A 26,023-nucleotide genomic window follows, 5' to 3' on the forward strand; every position below is an offset into this window, starting at 1 on the left:
TTCTTCGGTGCTCAGCTTTCTTCATAGTCCAACTCTCACATCCATACATGACCACTGGAAAAACAATAGCCTTGACTAGATGGACCTTTGTTGGCAAAGTAAAGTAATGTCTCTGCTTTTCAATATGCTATCTAGGTTGGTCATAACTTTTCTTCCAAGGAGTAAGCATCTTTTAATTTCATGGCTGCAGTCACCATCTGCAGTGATTTTGGAGCCCCAAAAAATAAAGTCTGACACTGTTTCCACTGTTTCCCCATCTATTTCCCATGAAGTGATGGGACCAGATGCCCTGATCTTCGTTTTCTGAATGTTGGGCTTTAAGCCAACTTTTTCACTCTCTTCTTTCACTTTCATCAAGAGGCTTTTTAGGTCTTCTTCACTTTCTGCCATAAGGGTGGTGTCATCTGCATATCTGAGGTTATTGATATTTCTCCAGGCATTCTTGATTTCAGCTTGTGCTTCTTCCAGCCCAGCATTTCTCATGATGTACTCTGCATATAATAATAAGGGTGTCAATATACAGCCTTGACGTACTCCTTTTCCTATTTGGAACCAGTCTGTTGTTCCATGTCCAGTTCTAACTGTTGCTTCCTGACCTGCATACAGGTTTCTCAAGAGGCAGGTCAGGTGGTCTGGTATGCCCAACTCTCAGAATTTCCCACAGTTTATTGTGATCCACACAGTCAAAGGTTTTGGCATAGTCAATGAAGCAGAAATAGATGTTTTTCTGGAACTCTCTTGCTTTTTCCATGACCCAGCAGATGTTGGTAATTTGATCTCTGGTTCCTCTGCCTTTTTTAAGACCAGCTTGAACATCTGGAAGTTCACGGTTCATGTATTGCTGAAGCCTGGCTTGGAGAATTTTGAGCATTACTTTACTAGTGTGTGAGATGAGTGCAATTGTGCGGTAGTTTGAGCATTCTTTGGCATTGTCTTTCTTTGGGATTGGAATAAAAACTGACCTTTTCCAGTCCTGTGGCCACTGCTGAGTTTTCCAAATTTGCTGGTATATTGAGTGCAGCACTTTCACAGCATCATCTTTCAGGATTTGAAATAGCTCCACTGGAATTCCATCACCTCCACTAGCTTTGTTCATAGTGGTGCTTTCTAAGGCCCACTTGACTTTCCATTCCAGGATGTCTGGCTCTAGGTGAGTGATCACACCATCGTGATTATCTGGGTCATGAAGATCTTTTTTGTACAGTTCTTCTGTGTATTCTTGCCACTTCTTCACATCTTCTGCTTCTGTTAGGTCCATACTATTTCTGTCCTTTATTGAGCCCATCTTTGCATGCAATGTTCCCTTGGTATCTCTAATTTTCTTGAAGAGATCAAAGAGGAACCCCGGATACAGAGCACTGACTAAGGTATATGTGGACTGTGCTGAGGACCTGCCCCAACCCCTGAATTATTCAAGGGTCAACTGTACATGAAAGGGAACTAAGCACATGAAAAGGTGTTCAACATCAACAATCATTCAGCTCAGTTCAGTTCAGTCGCTCAGTCGTGTCCGACTCTTTGCGACCCCATGAATCACAGCACGCCAGGCCTCCCTGTCCATCACCAACTCCCGGAGTTCACTCAGACTCTTTAGAGAAATGCAAATTAAAACCATGAGATATTGCCCACTTACTAGAATGCCTGAAAGAAAGAAAAAAAAACTGACAAGGATTCTCACGAAATACACAATAACACAGTCATGTTGGAAACAGTTTGGCAGCTTTTTGTAAAGTTAAACATACACTTACCACATAACCTTGCACATGCATTCTTAGATATTACCCAAGTGGAATGAACTTATGTTCACACAAGACCCCAGATATGAATGTTTGCAGCAGCCCATGTCATTCCATTTGTACAACATTCTGGAAAAGGTAAAATATAGGGATACAAAACATGCTCCTATTTCCAGGGGCTGGTGTGTCTCCTTAAGAAGAGAAGTTAATTCTCCTTAAGAAGAAAAGTTAAGGGACATTAGGGACATACTTGGGTTAAGTGAACTGTTCCAAACCTTGATAATAGTGGCCATACAATCGCATGCATTTGTGAAAATTCGTGGCATTATACACTAAAAGGGTGAACTTTTCTGTTTATAAATTACAGTTTAATAAAATGAACAAAAAACAAACAAACAGTACCATTGTGCTAAAGCACAGTCCTAGAGCCCTCTGTTCTGTTAGCTATTAGTCTTTTAGTTACTGGATTATGGGGAAATCTTAGGGGAAGGGCAGACACAGCAGCGGGGGACCTCAAGAGCTTTTAATTGAATGGCTATTCATTAACTTGTGCAGAGACACTTCAATACTGTCAATAAATTAACAGCCAGTATGGGTACAGTAGTGCAAAGCAGCTGCACAATGGCCTGTCAATGGTGTCAACATTTATATGAAATTTTCCTCAAATGTTTTTCTTTGATTTGCTACTTTGCCTTTATCCCTCATACTTTTGAAACCTCTGTTGACTCTATATGATCATATAAGCATGAGAGTCTGTAGCAGCACAATTGTGATTTTGTATGAGTATTTCTGTGTGTTAAAAAAGCATTACTCTTATGAACCATTTTGTAAAGATGAGGAAATAAATTTAAATTTTACTTTATAATTACTGTTTCTTAATATGGAGAAAATTAAGATGAGAGGACCATATCTACAATGCTATTATGCAGCATGGCCACTAAGTCTGGAAACACAGGTTAACACATAATAAATGATTCTTTTGATGACATACAATACATTGTAGGATGATTAAATTTTTTGATCAATTTGGCTAGGCCAGGGCATCCAGATATTTGGTCAAACACCAGTTCAGATGTTTCTGTAAACGTATTTTTAAGATGGGATTAACAGTTAAATCAGCAGATTTTGAATAAAGCTGATTACCCGCTATAATGTTGAATGGGCCTTGTCTAATCAGTTGAAGACCTTTAAGAGGAAAAGACTGAGCCCTCAAGGAAAAATTCTGCTTCCAGACCGTCTTTAAACTCAAGCTGCCATATCAGCTCTTCCTTGGGTCTCTACCATGCTCTGCAAATTTCAGACTTGCCAGTGCCCACAATCATATGAGTCAGTTCTGTAAGATAAATCAATCTCCTCCCTTCCCTCTCAGTGCCCATCACCCCACCTACACACACACCCACACACACACATACACACACACTCTCTCTTTCTACTGGTTCTGTTGCTATGGAGAAGCCTGATACTCATGGTAAAGCATATTGTTTTCAAACTTTATAGCCATACTTTAGTATGAGAATACTGAGCAAAACCATAGAACAATAAAAACAGGATAAAAAGCAAGCAAGTGATTCATGAATAATTACTTCATACTGTTATTGCCTTAACAGCTGCTGCTCCTAATCTTACAACTGTTGATTAAACTCTACAAGGACACTGTCCAAAGAATGTAACAATAACAAAGGTTTAGAAAACTGAAAGCCATACTTTTCCTAATGCTTTTCCTAATGCTAGAAAGATAGGTTTCTGACAGAAACCGCTGAAAAGACTCACATGAACAAGTAAGTGGATCCTCATTTCACATACCGTCTAATTTCCCTTTGACAATTCTTTTAGCACAAGTTCCTATTCTTCACCACTGGCTACAAACAGCTAATTAAACTCATTTTACAAAACTTGTATTACATGCCTTCTCTGGTTAACCATGGAGAAGAGGGACAGCTCTGCAGAATGCAGGCTGTGAGGGAGGAATTCACACGAGCAGGCGTCCTTCTGCTGGTCCTGGCCAACCAACTGAGACCTCATCAGAGACTGAGTATCCACTCCACTACACAGAGTGACACAGGAAAAGAAAGGGATTCTTCACCCTTGCTTTCAGGAAGCTAGTAAAGAAGCTCAAACATACAGAGGTGATTTTAGACCAAGGAGAAGAGGGAGACAGTGTATACAGTGCAGTGGTTAAGTGTGGACAATAAAGCAGATGGTAACTCTACTGCCAACTAGCTTTGTGACCTGGGACACCTTGCTTAATCTTTCTGAGCTCCAGTTTCTTTATTTCTAAGACATGTATGATATTACAAAGGTTGCTGGGAGGATTATGTGCAGTACACAGATAAATCTATAAGTACACTACGTGGAACACAGTAAGGTAGAAATACTTATAGCTGTGCTTTCTTCTTATTATAATAAGTGATTCTGGGGGGTAAGATACATGCTGTGATGGTTTTCATATTAACTTGGCTTGACCATGGTACCCAGACCTTTAGTCAAATGCTAGCCTCAATGTTGCTGTGAAGGAATCTCTATTGAAACCTAAGATTAACATGATGATATTCCAGGGAAAGGGAACAGGGATTTGGCTCTTTTGGCTCTGTGAATGCACAGGGTAGACAGGGCTATTCAAACAGTTCCAGTGGCTAGAGAGTCATGTCTATGGAAGAGTACAGCAAATGGGAGAGGAGGCAGGAAAGGTACCTATCTTGAAAGTTAGTGCTGCTCATCTCAGTAAGAAGTCATCGTGAAATAGTAAAGAGAGATGGAAGCTCCATGATGTGTTCAGTTCACAATAACATGAAATAACTATTAAGTGGCAATTATTAGGCTTTGATAACTTTAATTTTTAACTCAACAGTTTTTATTTTTTTAGAATGAATGCTGAGGTGGTTACAAAAAAGATTACATTCAAATCCTTAAGTGGGTTATTAAAATGAGTTGGTGCTCCAGTGGCTAAGATTCCACGTTTCAATGCAGGGAGCCCAGGTTCAATCCATGGTCAGGGAACTAGATCCCACATGCTACAACTAAGACCCAAGACAGTTAAATAAATAAAGAAATGCTTTAAAAACTGAATTGAAATCTGTTACAAATGTCAGGACCCTGGCTTAGTTACACAGACAATTTATAACAATGATCACAATTCCTTTTCAATTCAATGTTTTCAGAGCTGCCATTCAGCATGTAAACCTAAACAAGATAAATGAATAGTAACATAATTTTGCCACTAAGATTATGCTCCAAAACATATATGTACTCCAAAACATGTATTTGATTTAGCAAATTAATTCATATCCATCTTCAAACTTATCACTCCACTGACCAAAGGTTGAGAGTAAAGAATTAGTTTAAATCCCCTTACCAAAAGAACCCAAATGACTAAGTTTTATACTTCAGAAAATATACTGTCATCCATATGCTGATTATTGAGGGAACTGCTACCAGATTAACCCTTTTTAGCAAAAAAATGCTAAAGGGAAAGGGGAGAAGTGAATATGGGGAAGGAAAGAAGCTATGCCATTCTAATAGAATAAGTCTTGATTTGGATAAAGCATCTGTCCTCTTGGCAGAGTCTCTTCAAGGCTTAGTTTTGTTCCATCTGGAAACACATTTATTTTACTTTCATTTTTGAAGGATATTTTTGCTGGTTGCTAGGTTGACTGTTTTTTTCTTTGGCACTTTAAAAATATCATTCTACTGTTTCCTGGCCTTCAAAATTTGAAGGCAACAGTCTTTTGAATTATTTCTTGGTATGTAGTTTGTCATTTTTCTCTGGTTGGTTTCAAGATTTTCTTTTTACATTTGGTTTTCAGTAGCTTTGCCTGGGTATGGTTTAGTTTGTAATCTATTGCTTAGAGTTCACTTCGTTTCTTGAAAATATAAATAGTTTCATCATATTTGGCAAGTTTTTGGACAATATTTGTTCAAACAACTTTGTTGTTATTTCTGCCCCATTTTCTCTCAGGTTTTTTTTATATTGTCTGGCAGGTTCCCAATGATGCTGTAGTTCATTTTTGTTTTCAATCTTTTCTCGTGTTCTTCAGATTGAATCTTTTCTACTGATCTACCTTCCGAGTTCACTGACTTTTCCTCTTATACCATTCTGTGTAAGCTCATCAAGTCAAGTTTTTACCTTCCTTGACACCAAGTTATATTTTCTTTATTCTTCACATGTTATCCAATTTTATATTGTATCCTGGACATCTTGAAAGTTATATTGTGGATACTCTGAATTCTGTTAAATTCTTTTAAATCTTAGAAGGAATGTTAGTAATTTTTAAATATGCAATTAATAAGTGCATTTGAATCAAAGTACAAACTCTTGAGTGATAGCTCAAATCACACCTCAGTTTTGTTATTTTTTTTAAATCTGTAGTTAGGCTGCTTTGTGCCTGTCCCATGGAGGTATGATTCAAGTATCTAATATTACTTGTTTTAGTTATGTAGGCAGCCCCTACACAAAAATGCACTATAATTCAAAGGATATTTTCTAGTATTTTGATTTAACTCAGAATTCGGAATGCATTTCTCATACAGACAATATAATTCAGCAGTTATATTAACAAACCATTTAACCTAAGTATTTATCCAACTTGTACCCAAACTCAGCTATAATTGCTTATTTATATAAGAAAAAGCAGAGCAGTGACTAGGTTTTCTTTGACTCATGTAATCAGACAACTGAGAAAATAAACTTGATACAGAGCCACTTTTGATATAGGTCTGGAATAGGTCTTCTGAGTAGGCAAATGTGCCAATTCCACTTTATAAAATTCTAACATGGGAGGGACTTCTCCTCTGAGGTAAAACAAAAAAGAAATAAAAGACATTTATTTCTGTAGTAACAGTAAGACAAATCCAGACAAAATAAAAACCACATTTTCCTAAGAGACTAGCAAAGAGCATGAGAGCAATCCAGGGTGGCTCCCATGCTCCTCCCCTCCTGGAAGTCTCCTCCACAAGGAACAGTGTTAACCGGTGTAATCAATAGGATATAACAGAAAGCCGGTGTGTGACTTCAAAACTAGTCATAAACAGGCACTGTGCTATAGATTTTCACCATTCTACTTTTCTCTTAGGGTATTTATTTTTTGTATTAGTTATTTTTGTATATTAGGATAAATATCTAAATGATCTTTTCTACAATTATTAGCACAGTGCTGACTTGCTACTTAATGTTCAATAATTATTTGACAAATAAACGAACATGAAATAAGGAGGAGCTACCTTTATTCACATTTCTATGAATATCAAATATAATTTTATTAGACTTCTGAGAATTCTTGAAACTGTGCAATATTTGTTAATTGCTATTTTTATACCTTTTTATATGTTTTACACCTGGTTCTCTATTTTCCTTCTGTGATGTGAATTTTATACATATATATATACATATATATCTATCTATGTATATATCCGACTTTTTAATATCATGCCATAGATCCCTAAAGCTGTACTCATTTTGCTCCAGTTTTCTTTGACTGTTAATCAGAAAAGGGTAATATGATTGTTTCAGAGAAAGCATAGTACAGCAGGAGCTGGTGTGTTCTTTATCCTAGATCTATCCCTGGGCTAGAAGCGGCATGGGATGGTGGTGGAGAACAAAGTGTGAGATTCTTCTGTTTTCAGCTTAAATATCATCTCCTTGGAAAGAATCAGCACCAGGTGTGTTTAGTTACTGACTGTTCACTTGGATCCCTAGTTAGATTATGAGGTCCACAAAGACAGGAGGAACTGAACTGTTTGGCTCCTACACTGTACGGCCATTGCCTAGAGAATAACCAAATGGAGGAGTTGCCAAAAATATGCACTGAATAAACAACTGAACGACCATCCTCGTTCAGAATGAAGAGGTACACTTGCTAGGCCTCTGACATCCTAATGTTTTTTACACAGATTTACCTTAGAAGCTTGTTCTTCACCTTGCCCTCCTTTTCCCAAACCATCCTTCCTTTGACTTGGAATGGGAGACTCCCTTTGTATATATACAACAGACAAAAGAGATAAAAGAAGGGAGCCCCTTAATTCTGTTGTTATGACTTCAATAGTTACCATGTATTAGGATTCGATGGCTGCTGAACAACCGTCAACAGGAGAATGTTGGATCCCACCAAAAAAAGATACCCTGCATCCAAGGGCAAAGGAGAATCCCCAACAAGATGGTAGGAGGGGCACAACTGCATTAAAATCAAATCTAAGACCCACCAGAGATGTTTGGAGGGCACCAACAAAACCTTGTGCCCACCAGGACCCAAGGAATGGAGCAGTGACCTCCACAAGAGACTGAGCCAGACCTGCCTTTGAGTGTTTCAGACCTCCTAAGGTGGCACGGGTCGGCAGTGACCTGCCATGGGGACAGGGCATCTGGTGCAGCAGACCTAGGAGGTGCGGCATGTGGCCTATGTGGCCTAAGTCCTCTTGGAGGAGGTCACCAATAGCCCCACTATGGAGCCGCCGAGCAGGTGACTCACAAATTGGAGAACAACTATACCAAAGAAGTTCTTCTACTGTTGCAAAAGTTCTAGGGCCTGTAACAGATTGCCCAACCCGGGGATCCCACAAAGGGACTGAGAACCCCCAGGAATTTGACTTTGAAGGCCAGCAGAATTTGATTATAGAACTTCCACAGGACTGGGGAAACAGACTCTTGGAGGGCACAACAAAACTTTCTGTACACCAGGACTCAGGTGAAAGGAGCAGTGACCCCACAAGAGACTGAGCCAGACTTGCCCATGAGTGTCCGGGAGCCTCTGGCAGAGGCGTGAGTTGACAATGGCCTCCGGCAGGGTCAGGCGCACTGAACACAACAGTCCCGGGAGCTGCAGCATGCTGACAGTCCTTTTGAAGGAGGTCGCCATTACCGCCATTATCCCTACCATAGTTTGGCCTCAGGCCAAACTATAGGGAGGGAACACAGCCCCACCCATCAGCAGAAAATTGGGTTAAAGATTTACTGAGCATGGCCCTGCCCACCAGAGCAAGACCCAGTTTTCCCCACAGCCAGTCCCTCCTATCAAGAAGCTTCTACAAACCTCTTATCCTCATCCATCAGAGAGCAGACAGAATGAAAACCACAATCACAGAAAACTAACCAAACTGATGACATGGACCACAGCCTTGTCCAACTCACAGAAACTGTGAGCCATGCCATGTAGAGCCACCCAAGATGGACAGATCATGGTCGAGAGTTCTGACACAATGTGGTCCACTGGAGAAGGGAATGGCATTCTTTAGCATTCTTACCTTGAGAACTTCATGAACAGTACGAAAAGGCAAAAAGATATGACACTGAATAGGTTGGTAGGTGCCCAATATGCTACTGGAGAAGAGTGGAGAAATAATTCCAGAAGGAATGAAGAGGCTGAGCCAAAGCAGAAACAACACCCAGCTGTGGATGTGACTGTTGGTGAAAGTACAGTCTGATGCTGTAAAGAACAGTATTGCATAGGAACCTGGAAGGTTAGGTCCTGTGAATCAGGGCAAATTGGAAGTGGTTAAACAGGACATGGCGAGAGTGAACTTTGACATTTTAGTAATCAGTGAGCTAAAAAGGACCGTGATGTGTGAATTTAATTTAAATGACCATTATATCTACTACCATGGGCAAGAATCCCTTAGAATAAATGGAGAAGCCCTCACAGTTAACAAAAGAGTCCAAAATGCTTGGATGCCCCTGGGTGCAATCTCAAAAATGACAGAATGATTTCTGTTTCCAAGATAAACCATTCAAAGTCACAGCAATCCAAGTCTATGCCCCAACCACGAATGCCAAAGCAGTTGACATTGAACTGTTCTATGAAGACGTACAAGACCTTCTAGTACTAACACCCAAAAAAGATGTCCTTTTCATCATATGGGACAGGAATGCAAAAGTAGGAAGTCAAGAGATACCTGGAGTAACAGGCAAATTTGGCCTTGGAGTACAAAACGAAGCAGGGCAAAAGCTAATTGAGTTTTGCTGAGAGAATACACTGGTCATAGCAAACACCCTCTTCCAACAACACAAGAGATTATTCTACACATGGACATCACCAGATACCAAAATACCAGTATTTGGTCAATACAGAAATCAGATTGATTATATTCTTTGTAGCTGAAGATGGAGAAGCTCTATACAGTCAGCAAAAACAAGACCAGGAGCTGACTGTGGCTCAGATCATAAACTACTTATTGAAAAATTCAGACTTAAATTGAAGAAAATATGGAGAACTACTAGGCCATTCAGGTATGACCTAAATCAAATCACTTATACAGTGGAAGTGAGAAACAGGGATTAGATCTGATAGAGTACCTGAAGAACTATGGATGGAAGTTCATAACACTGTACATGAGGCAGTGATCAAAACCATCCCCAAGAAAAAGAAATGCAAGAAGTCAAAATGGTTATCTGAGGAGGCCTTACATATAGCTGTGAAAAGAAGAGAAGCGAAAGGCAAAGGAGAAAAGGAAGGATGTATCCATCTGAATGTAGAGTTCCAAAGAAGAGCAAGGAGAGATAAGAAAGCCTTCCTCAGTAAACAATGCAAAGAAATAGAGAAAAACAACAGAATGGGAAAGACTAGAGATCTCTTTAAGAAAATTAGAGATACCAAGGGAACATTTCATGCAAAGATGGGCATAATAAAGGACAGAAATGGTATGGACTTAATAGAAGCAGAAAGGATTAAGAGGAGGTGGCAATAATACACAGAAAAACTATACAAAAAAGATTTTAATGACCCAGATATCCACGATGGTGTGATCACTCACCTAGAGCCAGACATCTTGGAGTGCAAAGTCAAGTGGGCCTTAGGAAGCATCACTATGAACAAAATTAGTGGAGGTGATGAAACTCCAGCTGAGCTATTTCAAATCCTAAAATATGATGCTGTGAAAGTGCTGTACTCAATATGCCAGCAAATTTGGAAAACTCAGCAGTGGCCACAGGACTGGAAAAGGTCAGTTTTCATTCCAATCCCAAAGAAGGGTAATGCCAAAGAATTTTCAAACAACTGCACAACTGCACTCATCTCACATGCTAGCAAAGTAATGCTCAAAATCCTCCAAGCCAGGCCTCAGCAGTACGTGAACTGAGAACTGCCAGACAATCAAGCTGGTTTTAGAAAAGGCAGAGGAACCAGACAGAGATCAAATTATCAACAATTGTTGGATCATAGAAAAAGCAAGAGAATTTCAGAAAAACATCTACTTCTGCTTCGCTGACTACAGTAAAGCCTTTGACTGTGTGGATCACAACAAACTATGGAAAATTCTTCAAGTGATGGGAATACTAGACCACTTTACAAAGCTGCCTCTTGTGAAACCTGTATGCAGGTCAAGAAGCAACAGTTAGAACCGGACATGGAACAACAGACTGGTTCCAAATCAGGAAAGGAGTACGTCAAGGCTGTATATTATCTCACTCTGCTTATTTAACTTTGCAGACTACACCATAAGAAATGCTAGGCTGGGTGATGCACATGCTGGAATCAATATTCCCAGGAGAAATATCAATACCTTCAGAAATGCAGATACCACCATTCTTACGGCAGAAAGAGAAGAGGAACTAAAGAGCCTTTTGATGAAGGTGAAAGAGGAGAGTGAAAAAGCTGGCTTAAAACTCAACATTCAAAAACCAAAGACCATGGCATCCAGTCCTATCACTTCATGGCAAATAGATGGGGAAACAGTGGAAACAGTGACAAACTTTATTTTCTTGGGCTCCAAAATCACTGCAGATGGTAACTGCAGCCATGAAATTAAGATGCTTGTTCCTTGGAAGCAAAGCTATGACAAACTCAGACAGCATGCTAAAAAGCAGAGACATTACTTTGCGAACAAAGGTCCGTCTAGTCAAGGATATGGTTTTTCCAGTAATCATGTATGGATGTGGGAGCTGGACTGTGAAGAAAGCTGAGCACCGAAGAATTGATGCTTTTGAATTGTGGTGTTGGAGAAGACTCTTCAGAGTCCCTTGGACTGCAAGGAGATCCAACCAGTCCACCCTAAAGGAAATCAAACCTGATTATTCATTAGAAGAACTGACGTTGAAACTGAAGCTCCAATACTTTGGCACCTGATGTGAAGAGCCAACTCATTAGAAAAGACCCTGATGCTGGGAAAGATTGAAGGCAGGAGGAGAAGGGGATGACAGAGGACAAGATGGTTGGATGCCCTCACTGACTCAATGGGCGTGAGTTTGAGCAAGCTACAGAGATGGTTAAGGACAGGGAAGCCTGGCGTGGTGTAGTCCCTGGGGTCACAAAGAGTCAGACACAACTAATTGACTGAACAACATTAGAATTTTGAATACGTTTTTGCATAGAAATATTTTATAAGTAAGTATAACTTTCAGGATGCAAAATGGATTAAATGACCATTTAATGAGCTGGCTAGGAGTATAACCACCAATACTGCTTCTGTACAAAATGCATTCTGAGTTAAACCAATAGATTAAAAATACCTTTTGGATCACATTTCATTGGCACATGGGATTGTCAACACTCCAAAAAACCACTAATATTAGAAAACTGATTGCTTGATAACTTTCCTTTTAATAATTTTATCTTCTTATTATTACTACCAAAGGAATATGCTGCTGCTGCTACTGCTGCTGCTGCTGCTGCTGCTAAGTCGCTTCAGTCGTGTCCGACTCTGTGCGACCCCATAGACGGCAGTCCACCAGGCTCCTCCGTCCCTGGGATTCTCCAGAAAAGAACACTGGAGTGGGTTGCCATTTCCTTCTCCAAGGAATATGCTAATAATAATAAAAAGTGTAGACTATCTGCTAGTAATTGGCATATTTTACCTTACTATTTATTTTCTCAAAGATGTGAAGCTCTCATAAAATTCACTAACTGTGCTACTAGATGCCAAGTCAACAACGAAAATATATTTTTAAAAAGTGCAGGGGTTGGGGGTGGAATTCCCTGGTGGTCCTGTGGTTAGGACTCAGTGTTTTCTCTGCCATGGGCCCAGGTTCAGTCCCTGGTCAGAGAACTAAGATTCTGCAAGTCATATGGTGTGGCCAAAAATTAAAAATGAATACAAGGAAATATGTATCTCTCAACTTGGCACAAATAGAACCTTGTGGAAGTCAGTAACAGCTATATCTAAACGTCAAAAAGCACTTACTCTTTATCTCAAGTAAGAGCTATTCCTTAATTGTGTAGAAATTTTAGATCATATTACAGTGCAGTCTCTGAAGGCTTTGGTGCAGAAAAAACTCCCTTCAGCCTTGGAGCCTGCTTGCATCATTACATGCATCTTGGTGATTGAGGGTATTTTGCTCACCACTTGGAAAAATTAGGCTATATTACAGATATTTTAAGAACTTATTAGGATTAATGAGTGAGTAGTAGCACAGCTGTCATATGATCAGCTGCAGAAAAATCACTGAGCTAAAAACTCTACCACATATTCTACTATCTGTTCTTCATAGAAAGTTCTGGAATATATCTCTGAGCTTATATTTCATCAGCCTGCACAGGCACTGAATTCATCTAGGGCTCTTCCAAGATAACAAGTGCATAATTTTTCCTAGGGGAAGGGCACTACTTCTAGGATTACCCTCTCTGGAGCAATCACTGTTCAGGGCCCATCCCCTGGAGCCAGGCCAGCAGGGGAATGGCTGTCTCTATGTACAGGCTTATTTTCATCCCTTTTCTTGCCAGAAATACATAGAGTATGAGTCAGGTTATTCAGGATGTTTGAAATTATAAAGAGAGAGTCAACATGCTGGCTAAGTAGCCTCAGAGGTGTTCCAAGTATCCTGTGGCTGCTTAAGTGAGGAAAGTGAGGCAGTCAAAAGCTGGTCCTGGCAGCTAAACTGTCCTGTTTTAAGCCTATGCCACTCTGGGAACCACTTCAGGGTGGTTCTGTCTCACTGCTATAGAAGGAGAAGCTGACATTATCTTTCTAATAGCCTAACTGAGAAGGAAAGATTAATGCTGTCCTGAAAATAAAAGTTCTTCATTTCCTATTAACTGAAACATCTGCTTTGGTCGCTGGAATCATGATTTGTATTGAGAGACTATTTAAAATTGTCAAGCTGTAAATATTTTCAATTGGTAAAGTCCCAGCGTAGTAAAATTGTCACTGCAATGGAAGGAAAAGAAAAACTTTTACATTAACGCTGATTCCTCCAGTATTTGTGACTGAAACTACTGAGTTTATAATGGTATGCATTAAGTAATTTTTCTTTTACCTGGAAAACAACAAATAATTGACCAAATTTATAACTTACTAACTAAACTCAAAATAAAATATTCTAAATGCTTGTTTAATATTTTTGGTTTCGAAGGGTACTTGGTTTAGCATGTTAAGTCTCAAAACAAAATCGAACAGGATTATCAAAAGTCATACATCTATTTTTGAGTTTTATCAGGGCTAAGTACTGAAGTAGAAATAAAGCTAGCAAAAGAGCTGAGTATTAGTATAAAATGTGAAATCGGCCTTACCCACTGCACCCAATGACTTTGTTGTACAGAAAGGATGGCAAGCCTTTCAGATGAATGTTGTTATCCACGTACACGTATTGAAGTTCTCGAGATCGACCTAAATCTGGGTTAGAAAGAAAAGTGCTATGATTCTTATAATATATACCAATATAATGTGAAACATGAAATTTAATAAATAATGTTAGAATAATTTAAAATTTCTACTCTGGAAGAAAAAATGTTGCAGATTTAACTAGGCGTGAAATTAAGTCAGCTGCAATATGAGATTCTACATCAGAAAACATGACTGTTGAAAAAAATCACTCAACCCACCTGAACTTTTGAGTATTTAAACTGTAAAATGAGGACTGGTAATAGAATATTATCAGATTTCCTTCCCATATAAAAATTCTATGACTTTTAATGAATAACTTCTATTTATTAAGCTTGTTATGAAAGTGTTAGTCCCTCAGTCATGTCTGAGTCTTCACAACCCCAATGGACTATAGGCCGCCAGGCTCCTCTGTCTGTGGGCTTTCCCAGGCAAGAATACTGAGGTCAGTTGCCATTTCCTCCTCCAAGGGATCTTCTTGACCCAGGGATAATAAACAATTTATATTTATTTATTAAGTTTTTATAGGTCATTTATTTAGTTTCATTTTTCTCCATAAGAAAAAGCGCCATACGAACTAAGATGGCAGGTCAGCCCAAATGACGTCTAGTTCTGCCCCAATATCAAGATTTACTGTGTCTCACTTCCCCTTGGCAGAAAGATGATAGAAGGGATTCCAGAGCTAGGGATCAAGCAGGCCCTGGCTGGGCAGGGCCTCAGGAGCCAGCTGGTGTAGGAATGGGTGGAACTGCCCATGGCTGCAGGGGGAGGAAGGAGCAGCTGCTGCTGCCGCTGCTGCTAAGTCGCTTCAGTCGTGGCCGACTCTGTGCGACTCCGTAGACGGCAGCCCACCAGGCTCCGCCGTCCCTGGGATTCCCGAGGCAAGAACACTGGAGTGGGTTGCCATTTCCTTCTCCAAGGCATGAAATTGAAAAGTGAAAGTGAAGTAGCTCAGTTGTGTCCCACTCCTAGTGACCCCATGGACTGCAGCCCACCAGGCTCCTCCGTCCTTGGGATTTTCCAGGCAAGAGTACTGGAGTGGGGTCCCATCGCCTTCTCCTAGGAAGGAGCAGAGGGAATCCGAAATCCCAGTCTTGAGTGAGGTGTGGGGTGCAGCTGGATGGACAAGACCTGCAGGCCAGGGAGCCGGGGTGGGAATGGGTTTATACCAGGAATAGGAAGAGATGGGAAAGGGAGCCCAAAGAGAAGAATCTGCAGGAGGAATAAGTATGCAGAATGAAGGCGACTCCAGAAGTCTCTCACAGGTAGCTGGGCATCACTGACTCAAGGGACATGAGTTTGAGCAAACTCCGGGAGACAGTGAGGAAAGGGAAGCCTGGCATGTTGCAGTCCCTAGGGTCATAAAGAATCGGACACAACTTAGGGACAGAACAACAATAAAGCCGGGTAAAGGGGTAGCAAAGCCTAGAATATCTGCTTGTGAAAATAAATAGGAAATAGGCTGAAGGAGCTCTCTTTTCCCTTGTCCTTCCAAAGTTAGGACAGACAAAGGCCCAGATAGCTAAATTAGCATCTTTAATTTAAGGTTCTTAAGCATATTTACATTTCAAAAGAAAACCCATTTACCCAGTAGGGATCTTTTAGGCACTTCAGTAGGCCTTGGGGATTCAGATATGAACATGATATTGAGGACAGGCATTAAAAATGGTTAACTGTAATACAACATGATCATTGCTATTAGAGAGGCTTGTCTAAGTCTTATGGTTTCACAGGTGGGTTCTGGACAATTTATTACATAAAGTAGGGGGTGCATAATATAAGATTGAGGTAAGGAAGGGTTTGTCATGGACGAGGGCAGGAAATGGTGAACACTACCTTCTCTTTTCCACTACAAATCTTATCACAGTCATCTTGCCCAGGATTAGCCCTGGGGCAAGTTACAAAAAGAGGAACCAAAACTGGAAGCACTGGAAACTGACAACAAAAGGGGAAGTGGGAACTCTTACAGAGAAAAAAGAATTACTAGGCTAGAGACGCCCTTTCCCAGTGGTGGTTTTAAGATATCTAACAAACACAATACTGGAATGCAAAAATAGGAAGTCAAGAAATACCTGGCTGCTGCTAGTTCACTTCAGTCCTGTCCGACTCTGTGCGACCCCATAGATGGCAGCCTACCAGGCTCCCCCGTCCCTGGGATTCTCCAGGCAAGAATACTGGAGCGGGTTGCCATTTCCTTCTCCAAGGCATGAAAGTGAAGTCGCTCAGTCGTGTCCAGACTCTTAGCGACCCCATGGACTACAGCCTACCAGGCTCCTCCATCCATGGGATTTTCCAGGCAAGAGTACTGGAGTGGGTTGCCATTGCCTTCTCCAAGAAACACCTGTAGTAACAGGCAAATTTGGCCTTGGAGTACAGAATGAGGCAGGGCAAAGGCTAACAGAATATTGCCAAGAGAACGCACTGGTCGTAGCAAACAGCCTCTTCCAACAACACAAGAGAAGCCTCTACACACGGACATCACCAGATGGTCAATACCGAAATCAGACTGATTATATTCTTTGCAGTCAAAGATGTAGAAGCTCTATACAGTCAGTAAAAACAAGACCAGGAGCTGACTGTGACTCAGATCATGAAGTCCTTATTGCCAAATTCAGACTTAAATTGAAGAAAGTAGGGAAAATCACTAGATTTAGGTCAGGTATGACCTAAATCAAATCCCTTATGATTATACGGTGGAAGTGAGGAATAGATTCAATGGATTAGATTTGACAGACAGAGTACCTGAAGAACTACAGATAGAGGTTCATGACATTGTACAGGAGGCAGGGATCAAGACCATCCTTAAGAAAAAGAAGTGCAAAAAGGCAAAATGGTTGTCTGAGGAGGCCTTACAAATAGCTGTGAAAAGAAGAGAAGCGAAAAGGAAAGATACCCATTTGAATTCAGAGTTCCAAAGAAGAGCAAGGAGAGATAAGAAAGCCTTCCTCAGCAATCAATGCAAAGAAATAGAGGAAAACAACAGAATGGGAAAGACTAGAGATCTCTTCAAGAAAATTAGAGATACCAAGGGAACACTGCATGCAAAGATGAGCACAATAAAGGACAGAAATGGTATGGACCTAACAGAAGCAGAAGATGTGAAGAAGTGGTGGCAAGAATACACAGAAGAACTATACAAAAAAGACCTTCACGACCCAGATAATCACGATGGTGTGATCACTCACCTAGAGCCAGACATTCTGGAATGTGAAGTCCAGTGGGCCTTAGGAAGCATCACTATGAACAAAGCTAGTGGAGGTGATGGAATTCCAGTGGAGCCATTTCAAATCCTGAAAGATGATGCTGTGAAAGTGCTGCACTCAATATGCCAGCAAATTTGGAAAACTCAGCAGTGGCCACAGGACTGGAAAAGGTCAGTTTTCATTCCAATCCCAAAGAAAGGCAATGCCAAAGAATATTCAAACTACTGCTGCATAATTGTACTCATCTCATATGCTAGCAAAGTAATGCTCAAAATTCTCCAAGCCAGGCTTCAACAGTATCTGAACCATGAACTTTCAGATGTTCAAGTTGAATTTAGAAAAGGCAGAGGAACCACAGATCAAATTGTCAACATCCGCTGAATCATCAAAAAAGCAAAAGAGTTCTAGAAAAGCATCTACTTCTGCTTTATTGACTATGCCAAAGCCTTTGACGGTGTGGATCACAATAAACTGTGGAAAATTCTGAAAGAGATGGGAATACCAGACCACCTTACCTGCCTCCTGAGAAATCTGTATGCAGGTCAGGAAGCAACAGTTAGAACTGGACATGGAACAACAGACTAGTTCCAAATAGGGAAAGGAGTATGTCAAGGCTGTATATTGTCACCCTGCTTATTTAACTTATATGCAGAGTAGTACATCATGCGAAATGCCAGGCTGGATGAAGGACAAGCTGGAATCAAGATTGCTGGGGGCAATATCAATAACCTCAGATGTGCAGATGACACAACCCATATGGCAGAAAGCAAAGAACTAAAGAGCCTCTTGATGAAAGTGAAAGAGGAGAGTGAAAAAGTTGGCTTAAAACTCAACATTCAGAAAATTAAGATCATGGTATCTGGTCCCATCACTTCATGATAAATAGATGGGGAGACAGTAGAAATAGTGGCAGACTTTATTTTTGGGGGGCTCCAAAATCACTGCAGATGGTGACTGCAGCCATGAAATTAAAAGACGCTTACCCACACAGCATATTAAAAAGCAGAGACATTGCTTTGCCAACAAAGGTCTGTCTAGTCAAAGCTATAATTTTTCCAGTAGTCATGTATGGATGCGAGGGTTGAACTATAAAGAAAGTTGAGCAACGAAGAATTGATGCTTTTGAACTGTGGTGTTGGAGGAGACTCGAGAGTCCCTTGGACTGCAAGGAATCCAACCAGTGCACCCTAAAGGAAATCAGTCATGAATATTCTTTGGAAAGACTGATGCTGAAGCTGAAAGTCCAATACTTTGGCCACCTGATGTGAAGAACTGACTCATTTGAAAAGACCCCGATGCTGGGAAAGATTGAAGGTGGGAGGAGAAGGGGATGACAGAGGATGAGATGGTTGGATGGCGTTGCCGACTCAATGGAGATGAGCTTGAGTAAAATCCGGGATAGACTGGTGATAGACAGGGAGGCCTGGTATGCTGTAGTCCATGGGGTCGCAAAGAGTCAGACACAACTGAGTGACTGAACTGAACTGAGCAAACAGAACCGATTTCTGCTGTCGATTTTGTGATTTCAGAGTAAGTCACAAAGGGCATTGTGGCTTTCTTTTTGGTGTTTCTCTTGGATCACTTCTTCAGGAAGACAACTCCTTTCCACGAAGGCCCTAAAGCAGCTTTACTTGAGAGGAATGAGACCTCCAGCCAATATCCATGTGAGTAAACAGTCTTGGAAGCACCTCTGCAAACTCCAGGTCAAGTCTTCACAACTCTAAACTAAAAATCCTGTTCCTTCTCCAAATTTTGCCCATTAATTTTACCATTCATCAATGGATCTTGTTTGTAACAATTATAACGTAGTATTTACTTAGTGGTGATTTTCAATTACAATCTTTCTAAAGGTCTACATTTATTAATTGGAATTCTTATGTAAGGAAGAATAATCCCTCCTCCCCCATTTATTTGATTTTTATATTGGTATGGATTCAAGGACATTTATTTTATTTTAAGGACTAAAAACCCACTACCATTGTTGTTTATTGTGTTGGCTAAAATGTTCCAGTTTTGGCAACCAGGAACACTTAAAATTGGTCTTTTCATTCTTTAAACAAGTTTTCATCCTTTTTTGTGTATTGCCATACTTTCCAGGAGCAAAAGATATTCCAAGTTCAAACTGCACTTTCCCTGCTCTAGTCTTGAAATCAATTACTTCTCCAAGGAGCTTTAATTCCTTTAATTAAAGGAATTAAATTAAATTAAATTATGGGGTATGGTATCTAGAAACCAACATCTGAGTGCTAGATGTGCCCCTTACTATAAGAGTGCCACTGCTTCTAGGATCCATAAGTAGGCAGATTTATAAAACATACGTATATATACCAACCCATGCACACATATTCAACTCTATTGTTGGAAGTGTACCTTCAGTATACATTCCAAGCAGTGGACTTGCTGGGTCAAAAGGTAAATACGTGTATAGAGTCCTTGGTATTTCCCTCCAGAGGAATTACACCAGTTTACATTCTCTTCATCATGTATGAAAGCATTGGCTTTCCCACAGTCTCTTCAACTTCTAAAACATGCTGTCTTAGTTTGAACATGTATTTTTTTCTTTTTCTTTTCTAGATTACAAAAGTGTCATAAGTTTACAGGAGATTTGGAAAATACAGAACAAAGTTACATATAGTTCACTATATATTACAATAATTTTTAAGTAGATAAATTAGGATATTTAGTTACAGTTTCAGTATCAAACTCTCAAAAATCAATAGAATGAATAGACAGAAAAGTAGAAGGATAAAGTAGACTTGAAAAGCATAGTGAACCAATTCAACATAATTAAGATTTATGTAATTTCCACACAATAGCAGGAGAAAAATTCTATTCAACTTTCCATAGACTATAAACCAGAAGACAGTGGAACATATTCAGGGATAACATAAGGTGTAAAAATTTCATGGTCTAAAGATATTGAAATCATACAGAGTCTGTTCTCTTATCACTGTGGAATTACGTTAGAAATCAGTACCAAAAGATATTTGAAAATAACCCACATACTTTCAAGTGCAATGTGACATTTAGCAACAGAGACCTTTGACTTAGCCATTGAAAGCCTCAATAAAGTTAAAAGACTGAAAAAACAGAGGGTGATTGCAGACAAGAAAGCATTTAAATGAGAAATTAATATCAAGGATACCTTACAAACCCCATGAATTTGGAAATTACTTTTAAATGATGGGTATATCTGAGAGGTCTAACAAGGAAAATTAGAAAATATTTGTAACAGAGTAAAAACAAAAAGAATTAATCAGAATTTGTTGCATGCAGCTGAAGCTGTGCAGTGCAACTAAATACAATGTGGAATCTTGAATAAGGTATGAGAACAAATAATGGAAACTAGCATAAAAGTCCATTAAATTTGAACAAACTCTGTACTTTAGTTAATAATATTGTATTACATGTTACTTTCTTGCGTTTTTGTCTTTTTTTTTTTAACAACATAGTATTTCTTTATATTCTCAGAATTGGAACAGAAGTTTCAAGCCTCATTCAATTTTCTTTTTAAATCACCCAAATAATAAGCTTTCTAGGCTTTAGCAATAAAAAGTCTAGTAGACCAGATGCCAGAATAAATGGAATTACATCAAAGTTTTGATTGACTATAAATTAGAACTAACATACAATTGCACTCATCTCACATGCTAGTAAAGTAATGCTCAAAATTCTCCAAGCCAGGCTTCAACAATACATGAACTGTGAATTTCCAAATGTTCAAGGAGGTTTTAGAAAAGGCAGAGGAACCAGAGATCAAATTGCCAACTACCGCTGGATCATGGAAAAAGCAAGAGAGCTCCAGAAAAACATCTATTTCTGCTTTATTGACTATGCCAAAGCCTTTGGCTGTGTGGATCACAACAAACTGTGGAAAATTCTTAAAGAGATGGGCATACCAGACCACCTGATCTGCCTCTTGAGAAATCTGTATGCAGGTCAGGAAGCAACAGTTAGAACTGGACATGGAACAACAGACTGGTTCCAAATAGGAAAAGGAGTATGTCAAGGCTGTATATTGTCACCCTGCTTATTTAACTTATATGCAGAGTACATCATGAGAAACGCTGGGCTGGAAGAAGCACAAGCTGGAATCAAGATTGCCAGGAGAAATATCAATAACCTCAGATATGCAGATGACACCACCCTTATGGCAGAAAGTGAAGAAGAACTAAAGAGCCTCTTGATGAAAGTAAAAGAGGAGAGTGAAAAAGTTGGCTTAAAGCTCAACATTCAGAAAACGAAGATCATGGCATCTGGTCCCATCACTTCATGGGAAATAGATGGGGAAACGAGGAAACAGTGGCTGACTTTATTTTTGGGGGGCTCCCAAATCACTGCAGATGGTGATTGCAGCCATGAAATTAAAAGACTCTTACTCCTTGGAAGGAAAGTTATGACCAACCTAGACAGCATATTAAAAAGCAGAGACATTACTTTGTCAACAAAGCTCTGTCTAGTCAAGGCTATGGTTTTTCCAGTGGTCATGTATGGATGTGAGAGTTGGACTATGAAGAAAGCTGAGCACTGAAGAATTGATGCTTTTGAACTGTGGTGTTGGAGAAGACTCTTGGGAGTCCCTTGGACTGCAAGGAGATCCAACCAGTCCATCCTAAAGGAGATCAGTCCTCAGTGTTCATTGGAAGGACTGATGTTGAGGCTGAAACTCCAATATTTTGGCCACCTGATGTGAAGAGCTGACTCATTTGAAAAGACTCTCATGCTGGGAAAGATTGAAGGTGGGAGGAGAAGGGGATGACAGAGGATGAGATGGTTGGATGGCATCACCAACTCAATGGACATGAGTTTGAGTGAACTCTGGGTGTTGGTGATGGACTTGGAAGCCTCAAAGAGTCAGACATGACTGAGCAACTGAACTGAACTGAACTAAAGCATTACATTCAAACTTAGTCAAACAAGTGGAGCTAAAAATGTCAAATTTTTTAGCTAAGGAAAATCTCGTTTCCTAAAATATATTATACATACTAGACACACACACATACCACACACAAAATCTTTTCTCCTATACTTGATAAAGGCTTGAACAAGAACAACAAAAAAAGAAAGAAACTGGAAAATAATAACTAAATGAAATGAGAGCACTGAATATAAAATAGAAAAAGTAAAACAAACTAGATGAAAGCAAAAGATCATCATACAGTCCAGTTGTTTTTAAACAATTTAGAATCATATTTGGAGCTTTGGAGAAAAAAACACTACCTGGGCACTCAATAGTTTTCAAAAAAATTCGAAGATAATTCTAATGTGCATCTGGATTTTAAAAAGTGGTATCAGGTTTTTCTATTAAATGGTAGTTTTAGTGATATAGAATTCTATTATTATCTGTTGACTAATCATAATAAATGGTATTAAATAATAAATAAATTACATAAATAATTAAATACATACATAAAAAAATTAAAGAAATTACATAATCACAACAGTAAAAGACATTTATCAGTTTTCATAATCAATAGTCAAAGAAGAAAATAAAAGATAATCACAACTGCAAGCCATAATGGAAACATTATAAACCAAAAAATATTAAATAATTACATACAATTTAGGGGGTTAAGTAGTGGGATGTGGTAAATGGAAGTGCATACATGCACATGTTTTCATCTACCCAGCCAGTCTATGTCTTTTGGTTGGTGCAATTAATCCATTTACATTAGGGCAATTATTAACATATGGCAAGCCCCTAGTATTTCTGCCTGGGAAATCCCACAGAGTAGCCTGGCAGACTAGAGTCTATGGGGTCACAAGAGTGGGACATGACCCAGTGACCAAACAACAACAACAATGATCCTATTACTTTTCTTAACTGTTTCTGATTTTTTTGTAGGTCTTTTCCTTCTCTTTTGTTTCCTGCCTAAAGAAGTTTCTTTAACATTTGTTGTAAAGCTAGTTTTGTGGCAGCACTGCCCACCAGAGCAAGACTCAGTTTTTCCCACTACCAGTCCCTCCCCTCAGGAGGCTTACCCAAGCCTGTTAACGTCATCCAACAGACAGCAGACATAAGAAGCAACAGTTACAACCCCCAGCCCACCAGAATGAAAACCACATCAACAGAAAGCTAACCAAAATGAAAAGGCAGAGGATTATGTCCTAGATGAAGGGACAAGATAAAAGCCCAGAAAAACAACTAAATGAAGTGGAGAGAGGCTGCCTTCTGAAAAAAGAATTCAGAATAATGATAGTGAATTCTCGATCTCGGAAAAAAGAATGGAGAAAATGCAAGAAATGTTCGAGAAAGACCTAGAAGAATTAAAGAACAAACAGAGATGAATAATACACTAGAAGGAATCAAAAGCAGAATAACTGAGGCAGAAGAACAGATAAGTGACCTGAAGACAGAATGGTGGAAATCACTGCCACTAAACAGAATATTAAAAAAAAGAATGAAAAAAAAAAAAAAAAAAATGAAGACAGCCTAAGAGATCTCTGGGACGACATTAAACACACTAACATTTGCATCATAGGGGTCCCAGAAGGAGAAGAAAGACAGAAAAGACCCGAGAAAATATTTGAAGAGATAACAGCTGAAAACTTCCTTAACACAGGAAAGGAAAAAGTCAACCAAGTCTAGGAAGCACAGAAAGTCCCAGGCAGGATAAACCCGAGGAGGAACACTCCAAGACACATAGTAATCAAACTGACAAAAATTAAAGATGAAGATAACATATTAAAAGCAATGAGGTAAAAATTACAAGTAACATAAAAGGGAACTCCCATAAGGTCATCAGCTGATTTCTCACCAGAAACTCTACAAGTCAAAAGGGAATGGAACAAAATATTTAAATTGATAAAAGGAAAAACATACAACCAAGCATACTCAGTAAGACTTTCATTCAGATTTGAAGGAGAAATCAAAAGCTTTACAGACATGCACATATGTTAAAATGGAATAATAGTGCCTAATCCCTCAACTTTATCAAGTTGTTAAAATTGAAGGTGAAAGTAATCTGTGAAATTTAAATGACTATACAGTATGTTGTTTAAGCATAAGAATTTTTAAATAATTGCCACAATAATATGTACTGCTACTTTAGTAAACATGTATAAACATATCTACTAGTATAAAAGGGTATAAATTTATAAAACACAGATGGGAAAAATATACATAGAATACCAGAATCTACTTGCCATGAAAAAGTCCTCAAAATTTAACTAAAAATTCCTCTTCTGTATTTTTTCACTACTTCTCTGATATGTATACAAACCCTTTCATCACATAAGAAATCTGCAGACTTTAAAGGCATACAGAAAAGTTTGAAATTTTTAAAAAACTGAAACTACACTGATGAAATACAAATGAAGTCTGATCTGAAATATGCTTGTCAGAGCCCATAGGTTAGGTAAAGATTCTTTGAGTTGATGCAGCAGTAAGGAGCGTATAATACTATTAATAATTAATAGAGCAGGAATACAATTTTGGAGTCAGAGAACTTGGATTTGAATCCTAGTTCTTCAATTCACTAAATGTATATATTCAGTTTCATCATCTGTATAAAGAGCAAAATAATGCTGTCCCTTACTTTTAGTCTAACAAAGTTTATAAATTAACAAGCAGAATTCTTGGCATACATCCTTCTCCAGTATACGGCAGTTATTATTATTCTCATTATTAGTGACACATTTGGAAATATGTCCTACAGTACAAGGCCAATTAAAAGAGAATTCTCTTTGGCATGCAGCAAAAGGCACTCTTTTCTATACTTTATTTGCACAGAATAGAGTTGGAGGCAACTGCCTCTGGAGACAGTGATTCATCTCCCTAAGCCAAGGACACAAAGTGGGACATGACACAGGAAACAAACTGAATGGGGCTACATGTAATGATCATAATACAAAGTTAAAGAAAAGCTGGCACTGGCTAGTTTTTCTATAGTTTAGTTTTCTTTCCTATCCTAGTTTTATAGGGGAAAAAAATGAAGAGTTGATGATTTTAAAATAGTTTGGTTTAGACCTCATCTCAGGTTTTCAATATTCCAAAGATTTCTGTTTATACCTCCAGGCCAATTTGTGTATGGAATATAATTTTTTATATATGCCCATAATAGGATGAATTGTTTTCTACTGAAGGTAAAAGAAAACATGAATCAACTATGTTCAAAGCTATACTTTATACTTTATATACATTATATTTTATAATTATACATTACACTTTATATACATTATACTTTAACCAGTATAATGTCACACAGACACAAGTATTTAATACAGACATTCGAACTGTGCAAACAACACAATGTCAAATAGAGTAAGAAAAAGCAGTACTGAAATTACAAGATATTGTGGGCTTCGGACTCTGAAACCCTGCTTTTCCAATCAAACACTCCAAGCCAGTTACCTCCTCTGTGAAATGAAGATAATAATACCTATGACATGAGCTTGTTATGAAGAATCAACAATCTAGTCCCTTGAATAACAGCTGGTACTCAACATCTTAGTCTTTTACCTCTTTCCTGAATATATAGTGAAGATCACAAAACAGAGTGTAGGAGTCTAAAGAAAACCAGGCAATCCTCGCTTTAAGCTGACACAGCACAGCCTGCTGGCGAG

At 39.0% G+C, this 26,023-nt stretch overlaps 1 protein-coding gene across 4 annotated transcripts in view; it reads right to left on the minus strand.

Moving 5' to 3' along the window:
* LRRC28 (leucine rich repeat containing 28) overlaps nucleotides 1-26,023 on the minus strand; it is a 189,931-nt gene that overhangs the window by 45,942 nt on the left and 117,966 nt on the right. For 3 of the 4 annotated variants that reach the window (XR_011562545.1, XM_019983755.2, XM_019983753.2), the window contains one exon: nucleotides 14,165-14,267. The exons of the other annotated variant lie outside the window; for it this stretch is intronic. Coding sequence is in view for 2 of the 3 variants with exons in the window: in XM_019983755.2 (XP_019839314.1) it covers nucleotides 14,165-14,267 (103 nt within the window). In the remaining variant the exon portion in view is untranslated. The remainder of the gene's footprint in view (nucleotides 1-14,164; nucleotides 14,268-26,023) is intronic. 4 annotated transcript variants of the gene reach the window in all.

Source organism: Bos indicus, chromosome 21, assembly GCF_029378745.1.
Source record: "Bos indicus isolate NIAB-ARS_2022 breed Sahiwal x Tharparkar chromosome 21, NIAB-ARS_B.indTharparkar_mat_pri_1.0, whole genome shotgun sequence".
NCBI lineage: Eukaryota > Metazoa > Chordata > Mammalia > Artiodactyla > Bovidae > Bos > Bos indicus.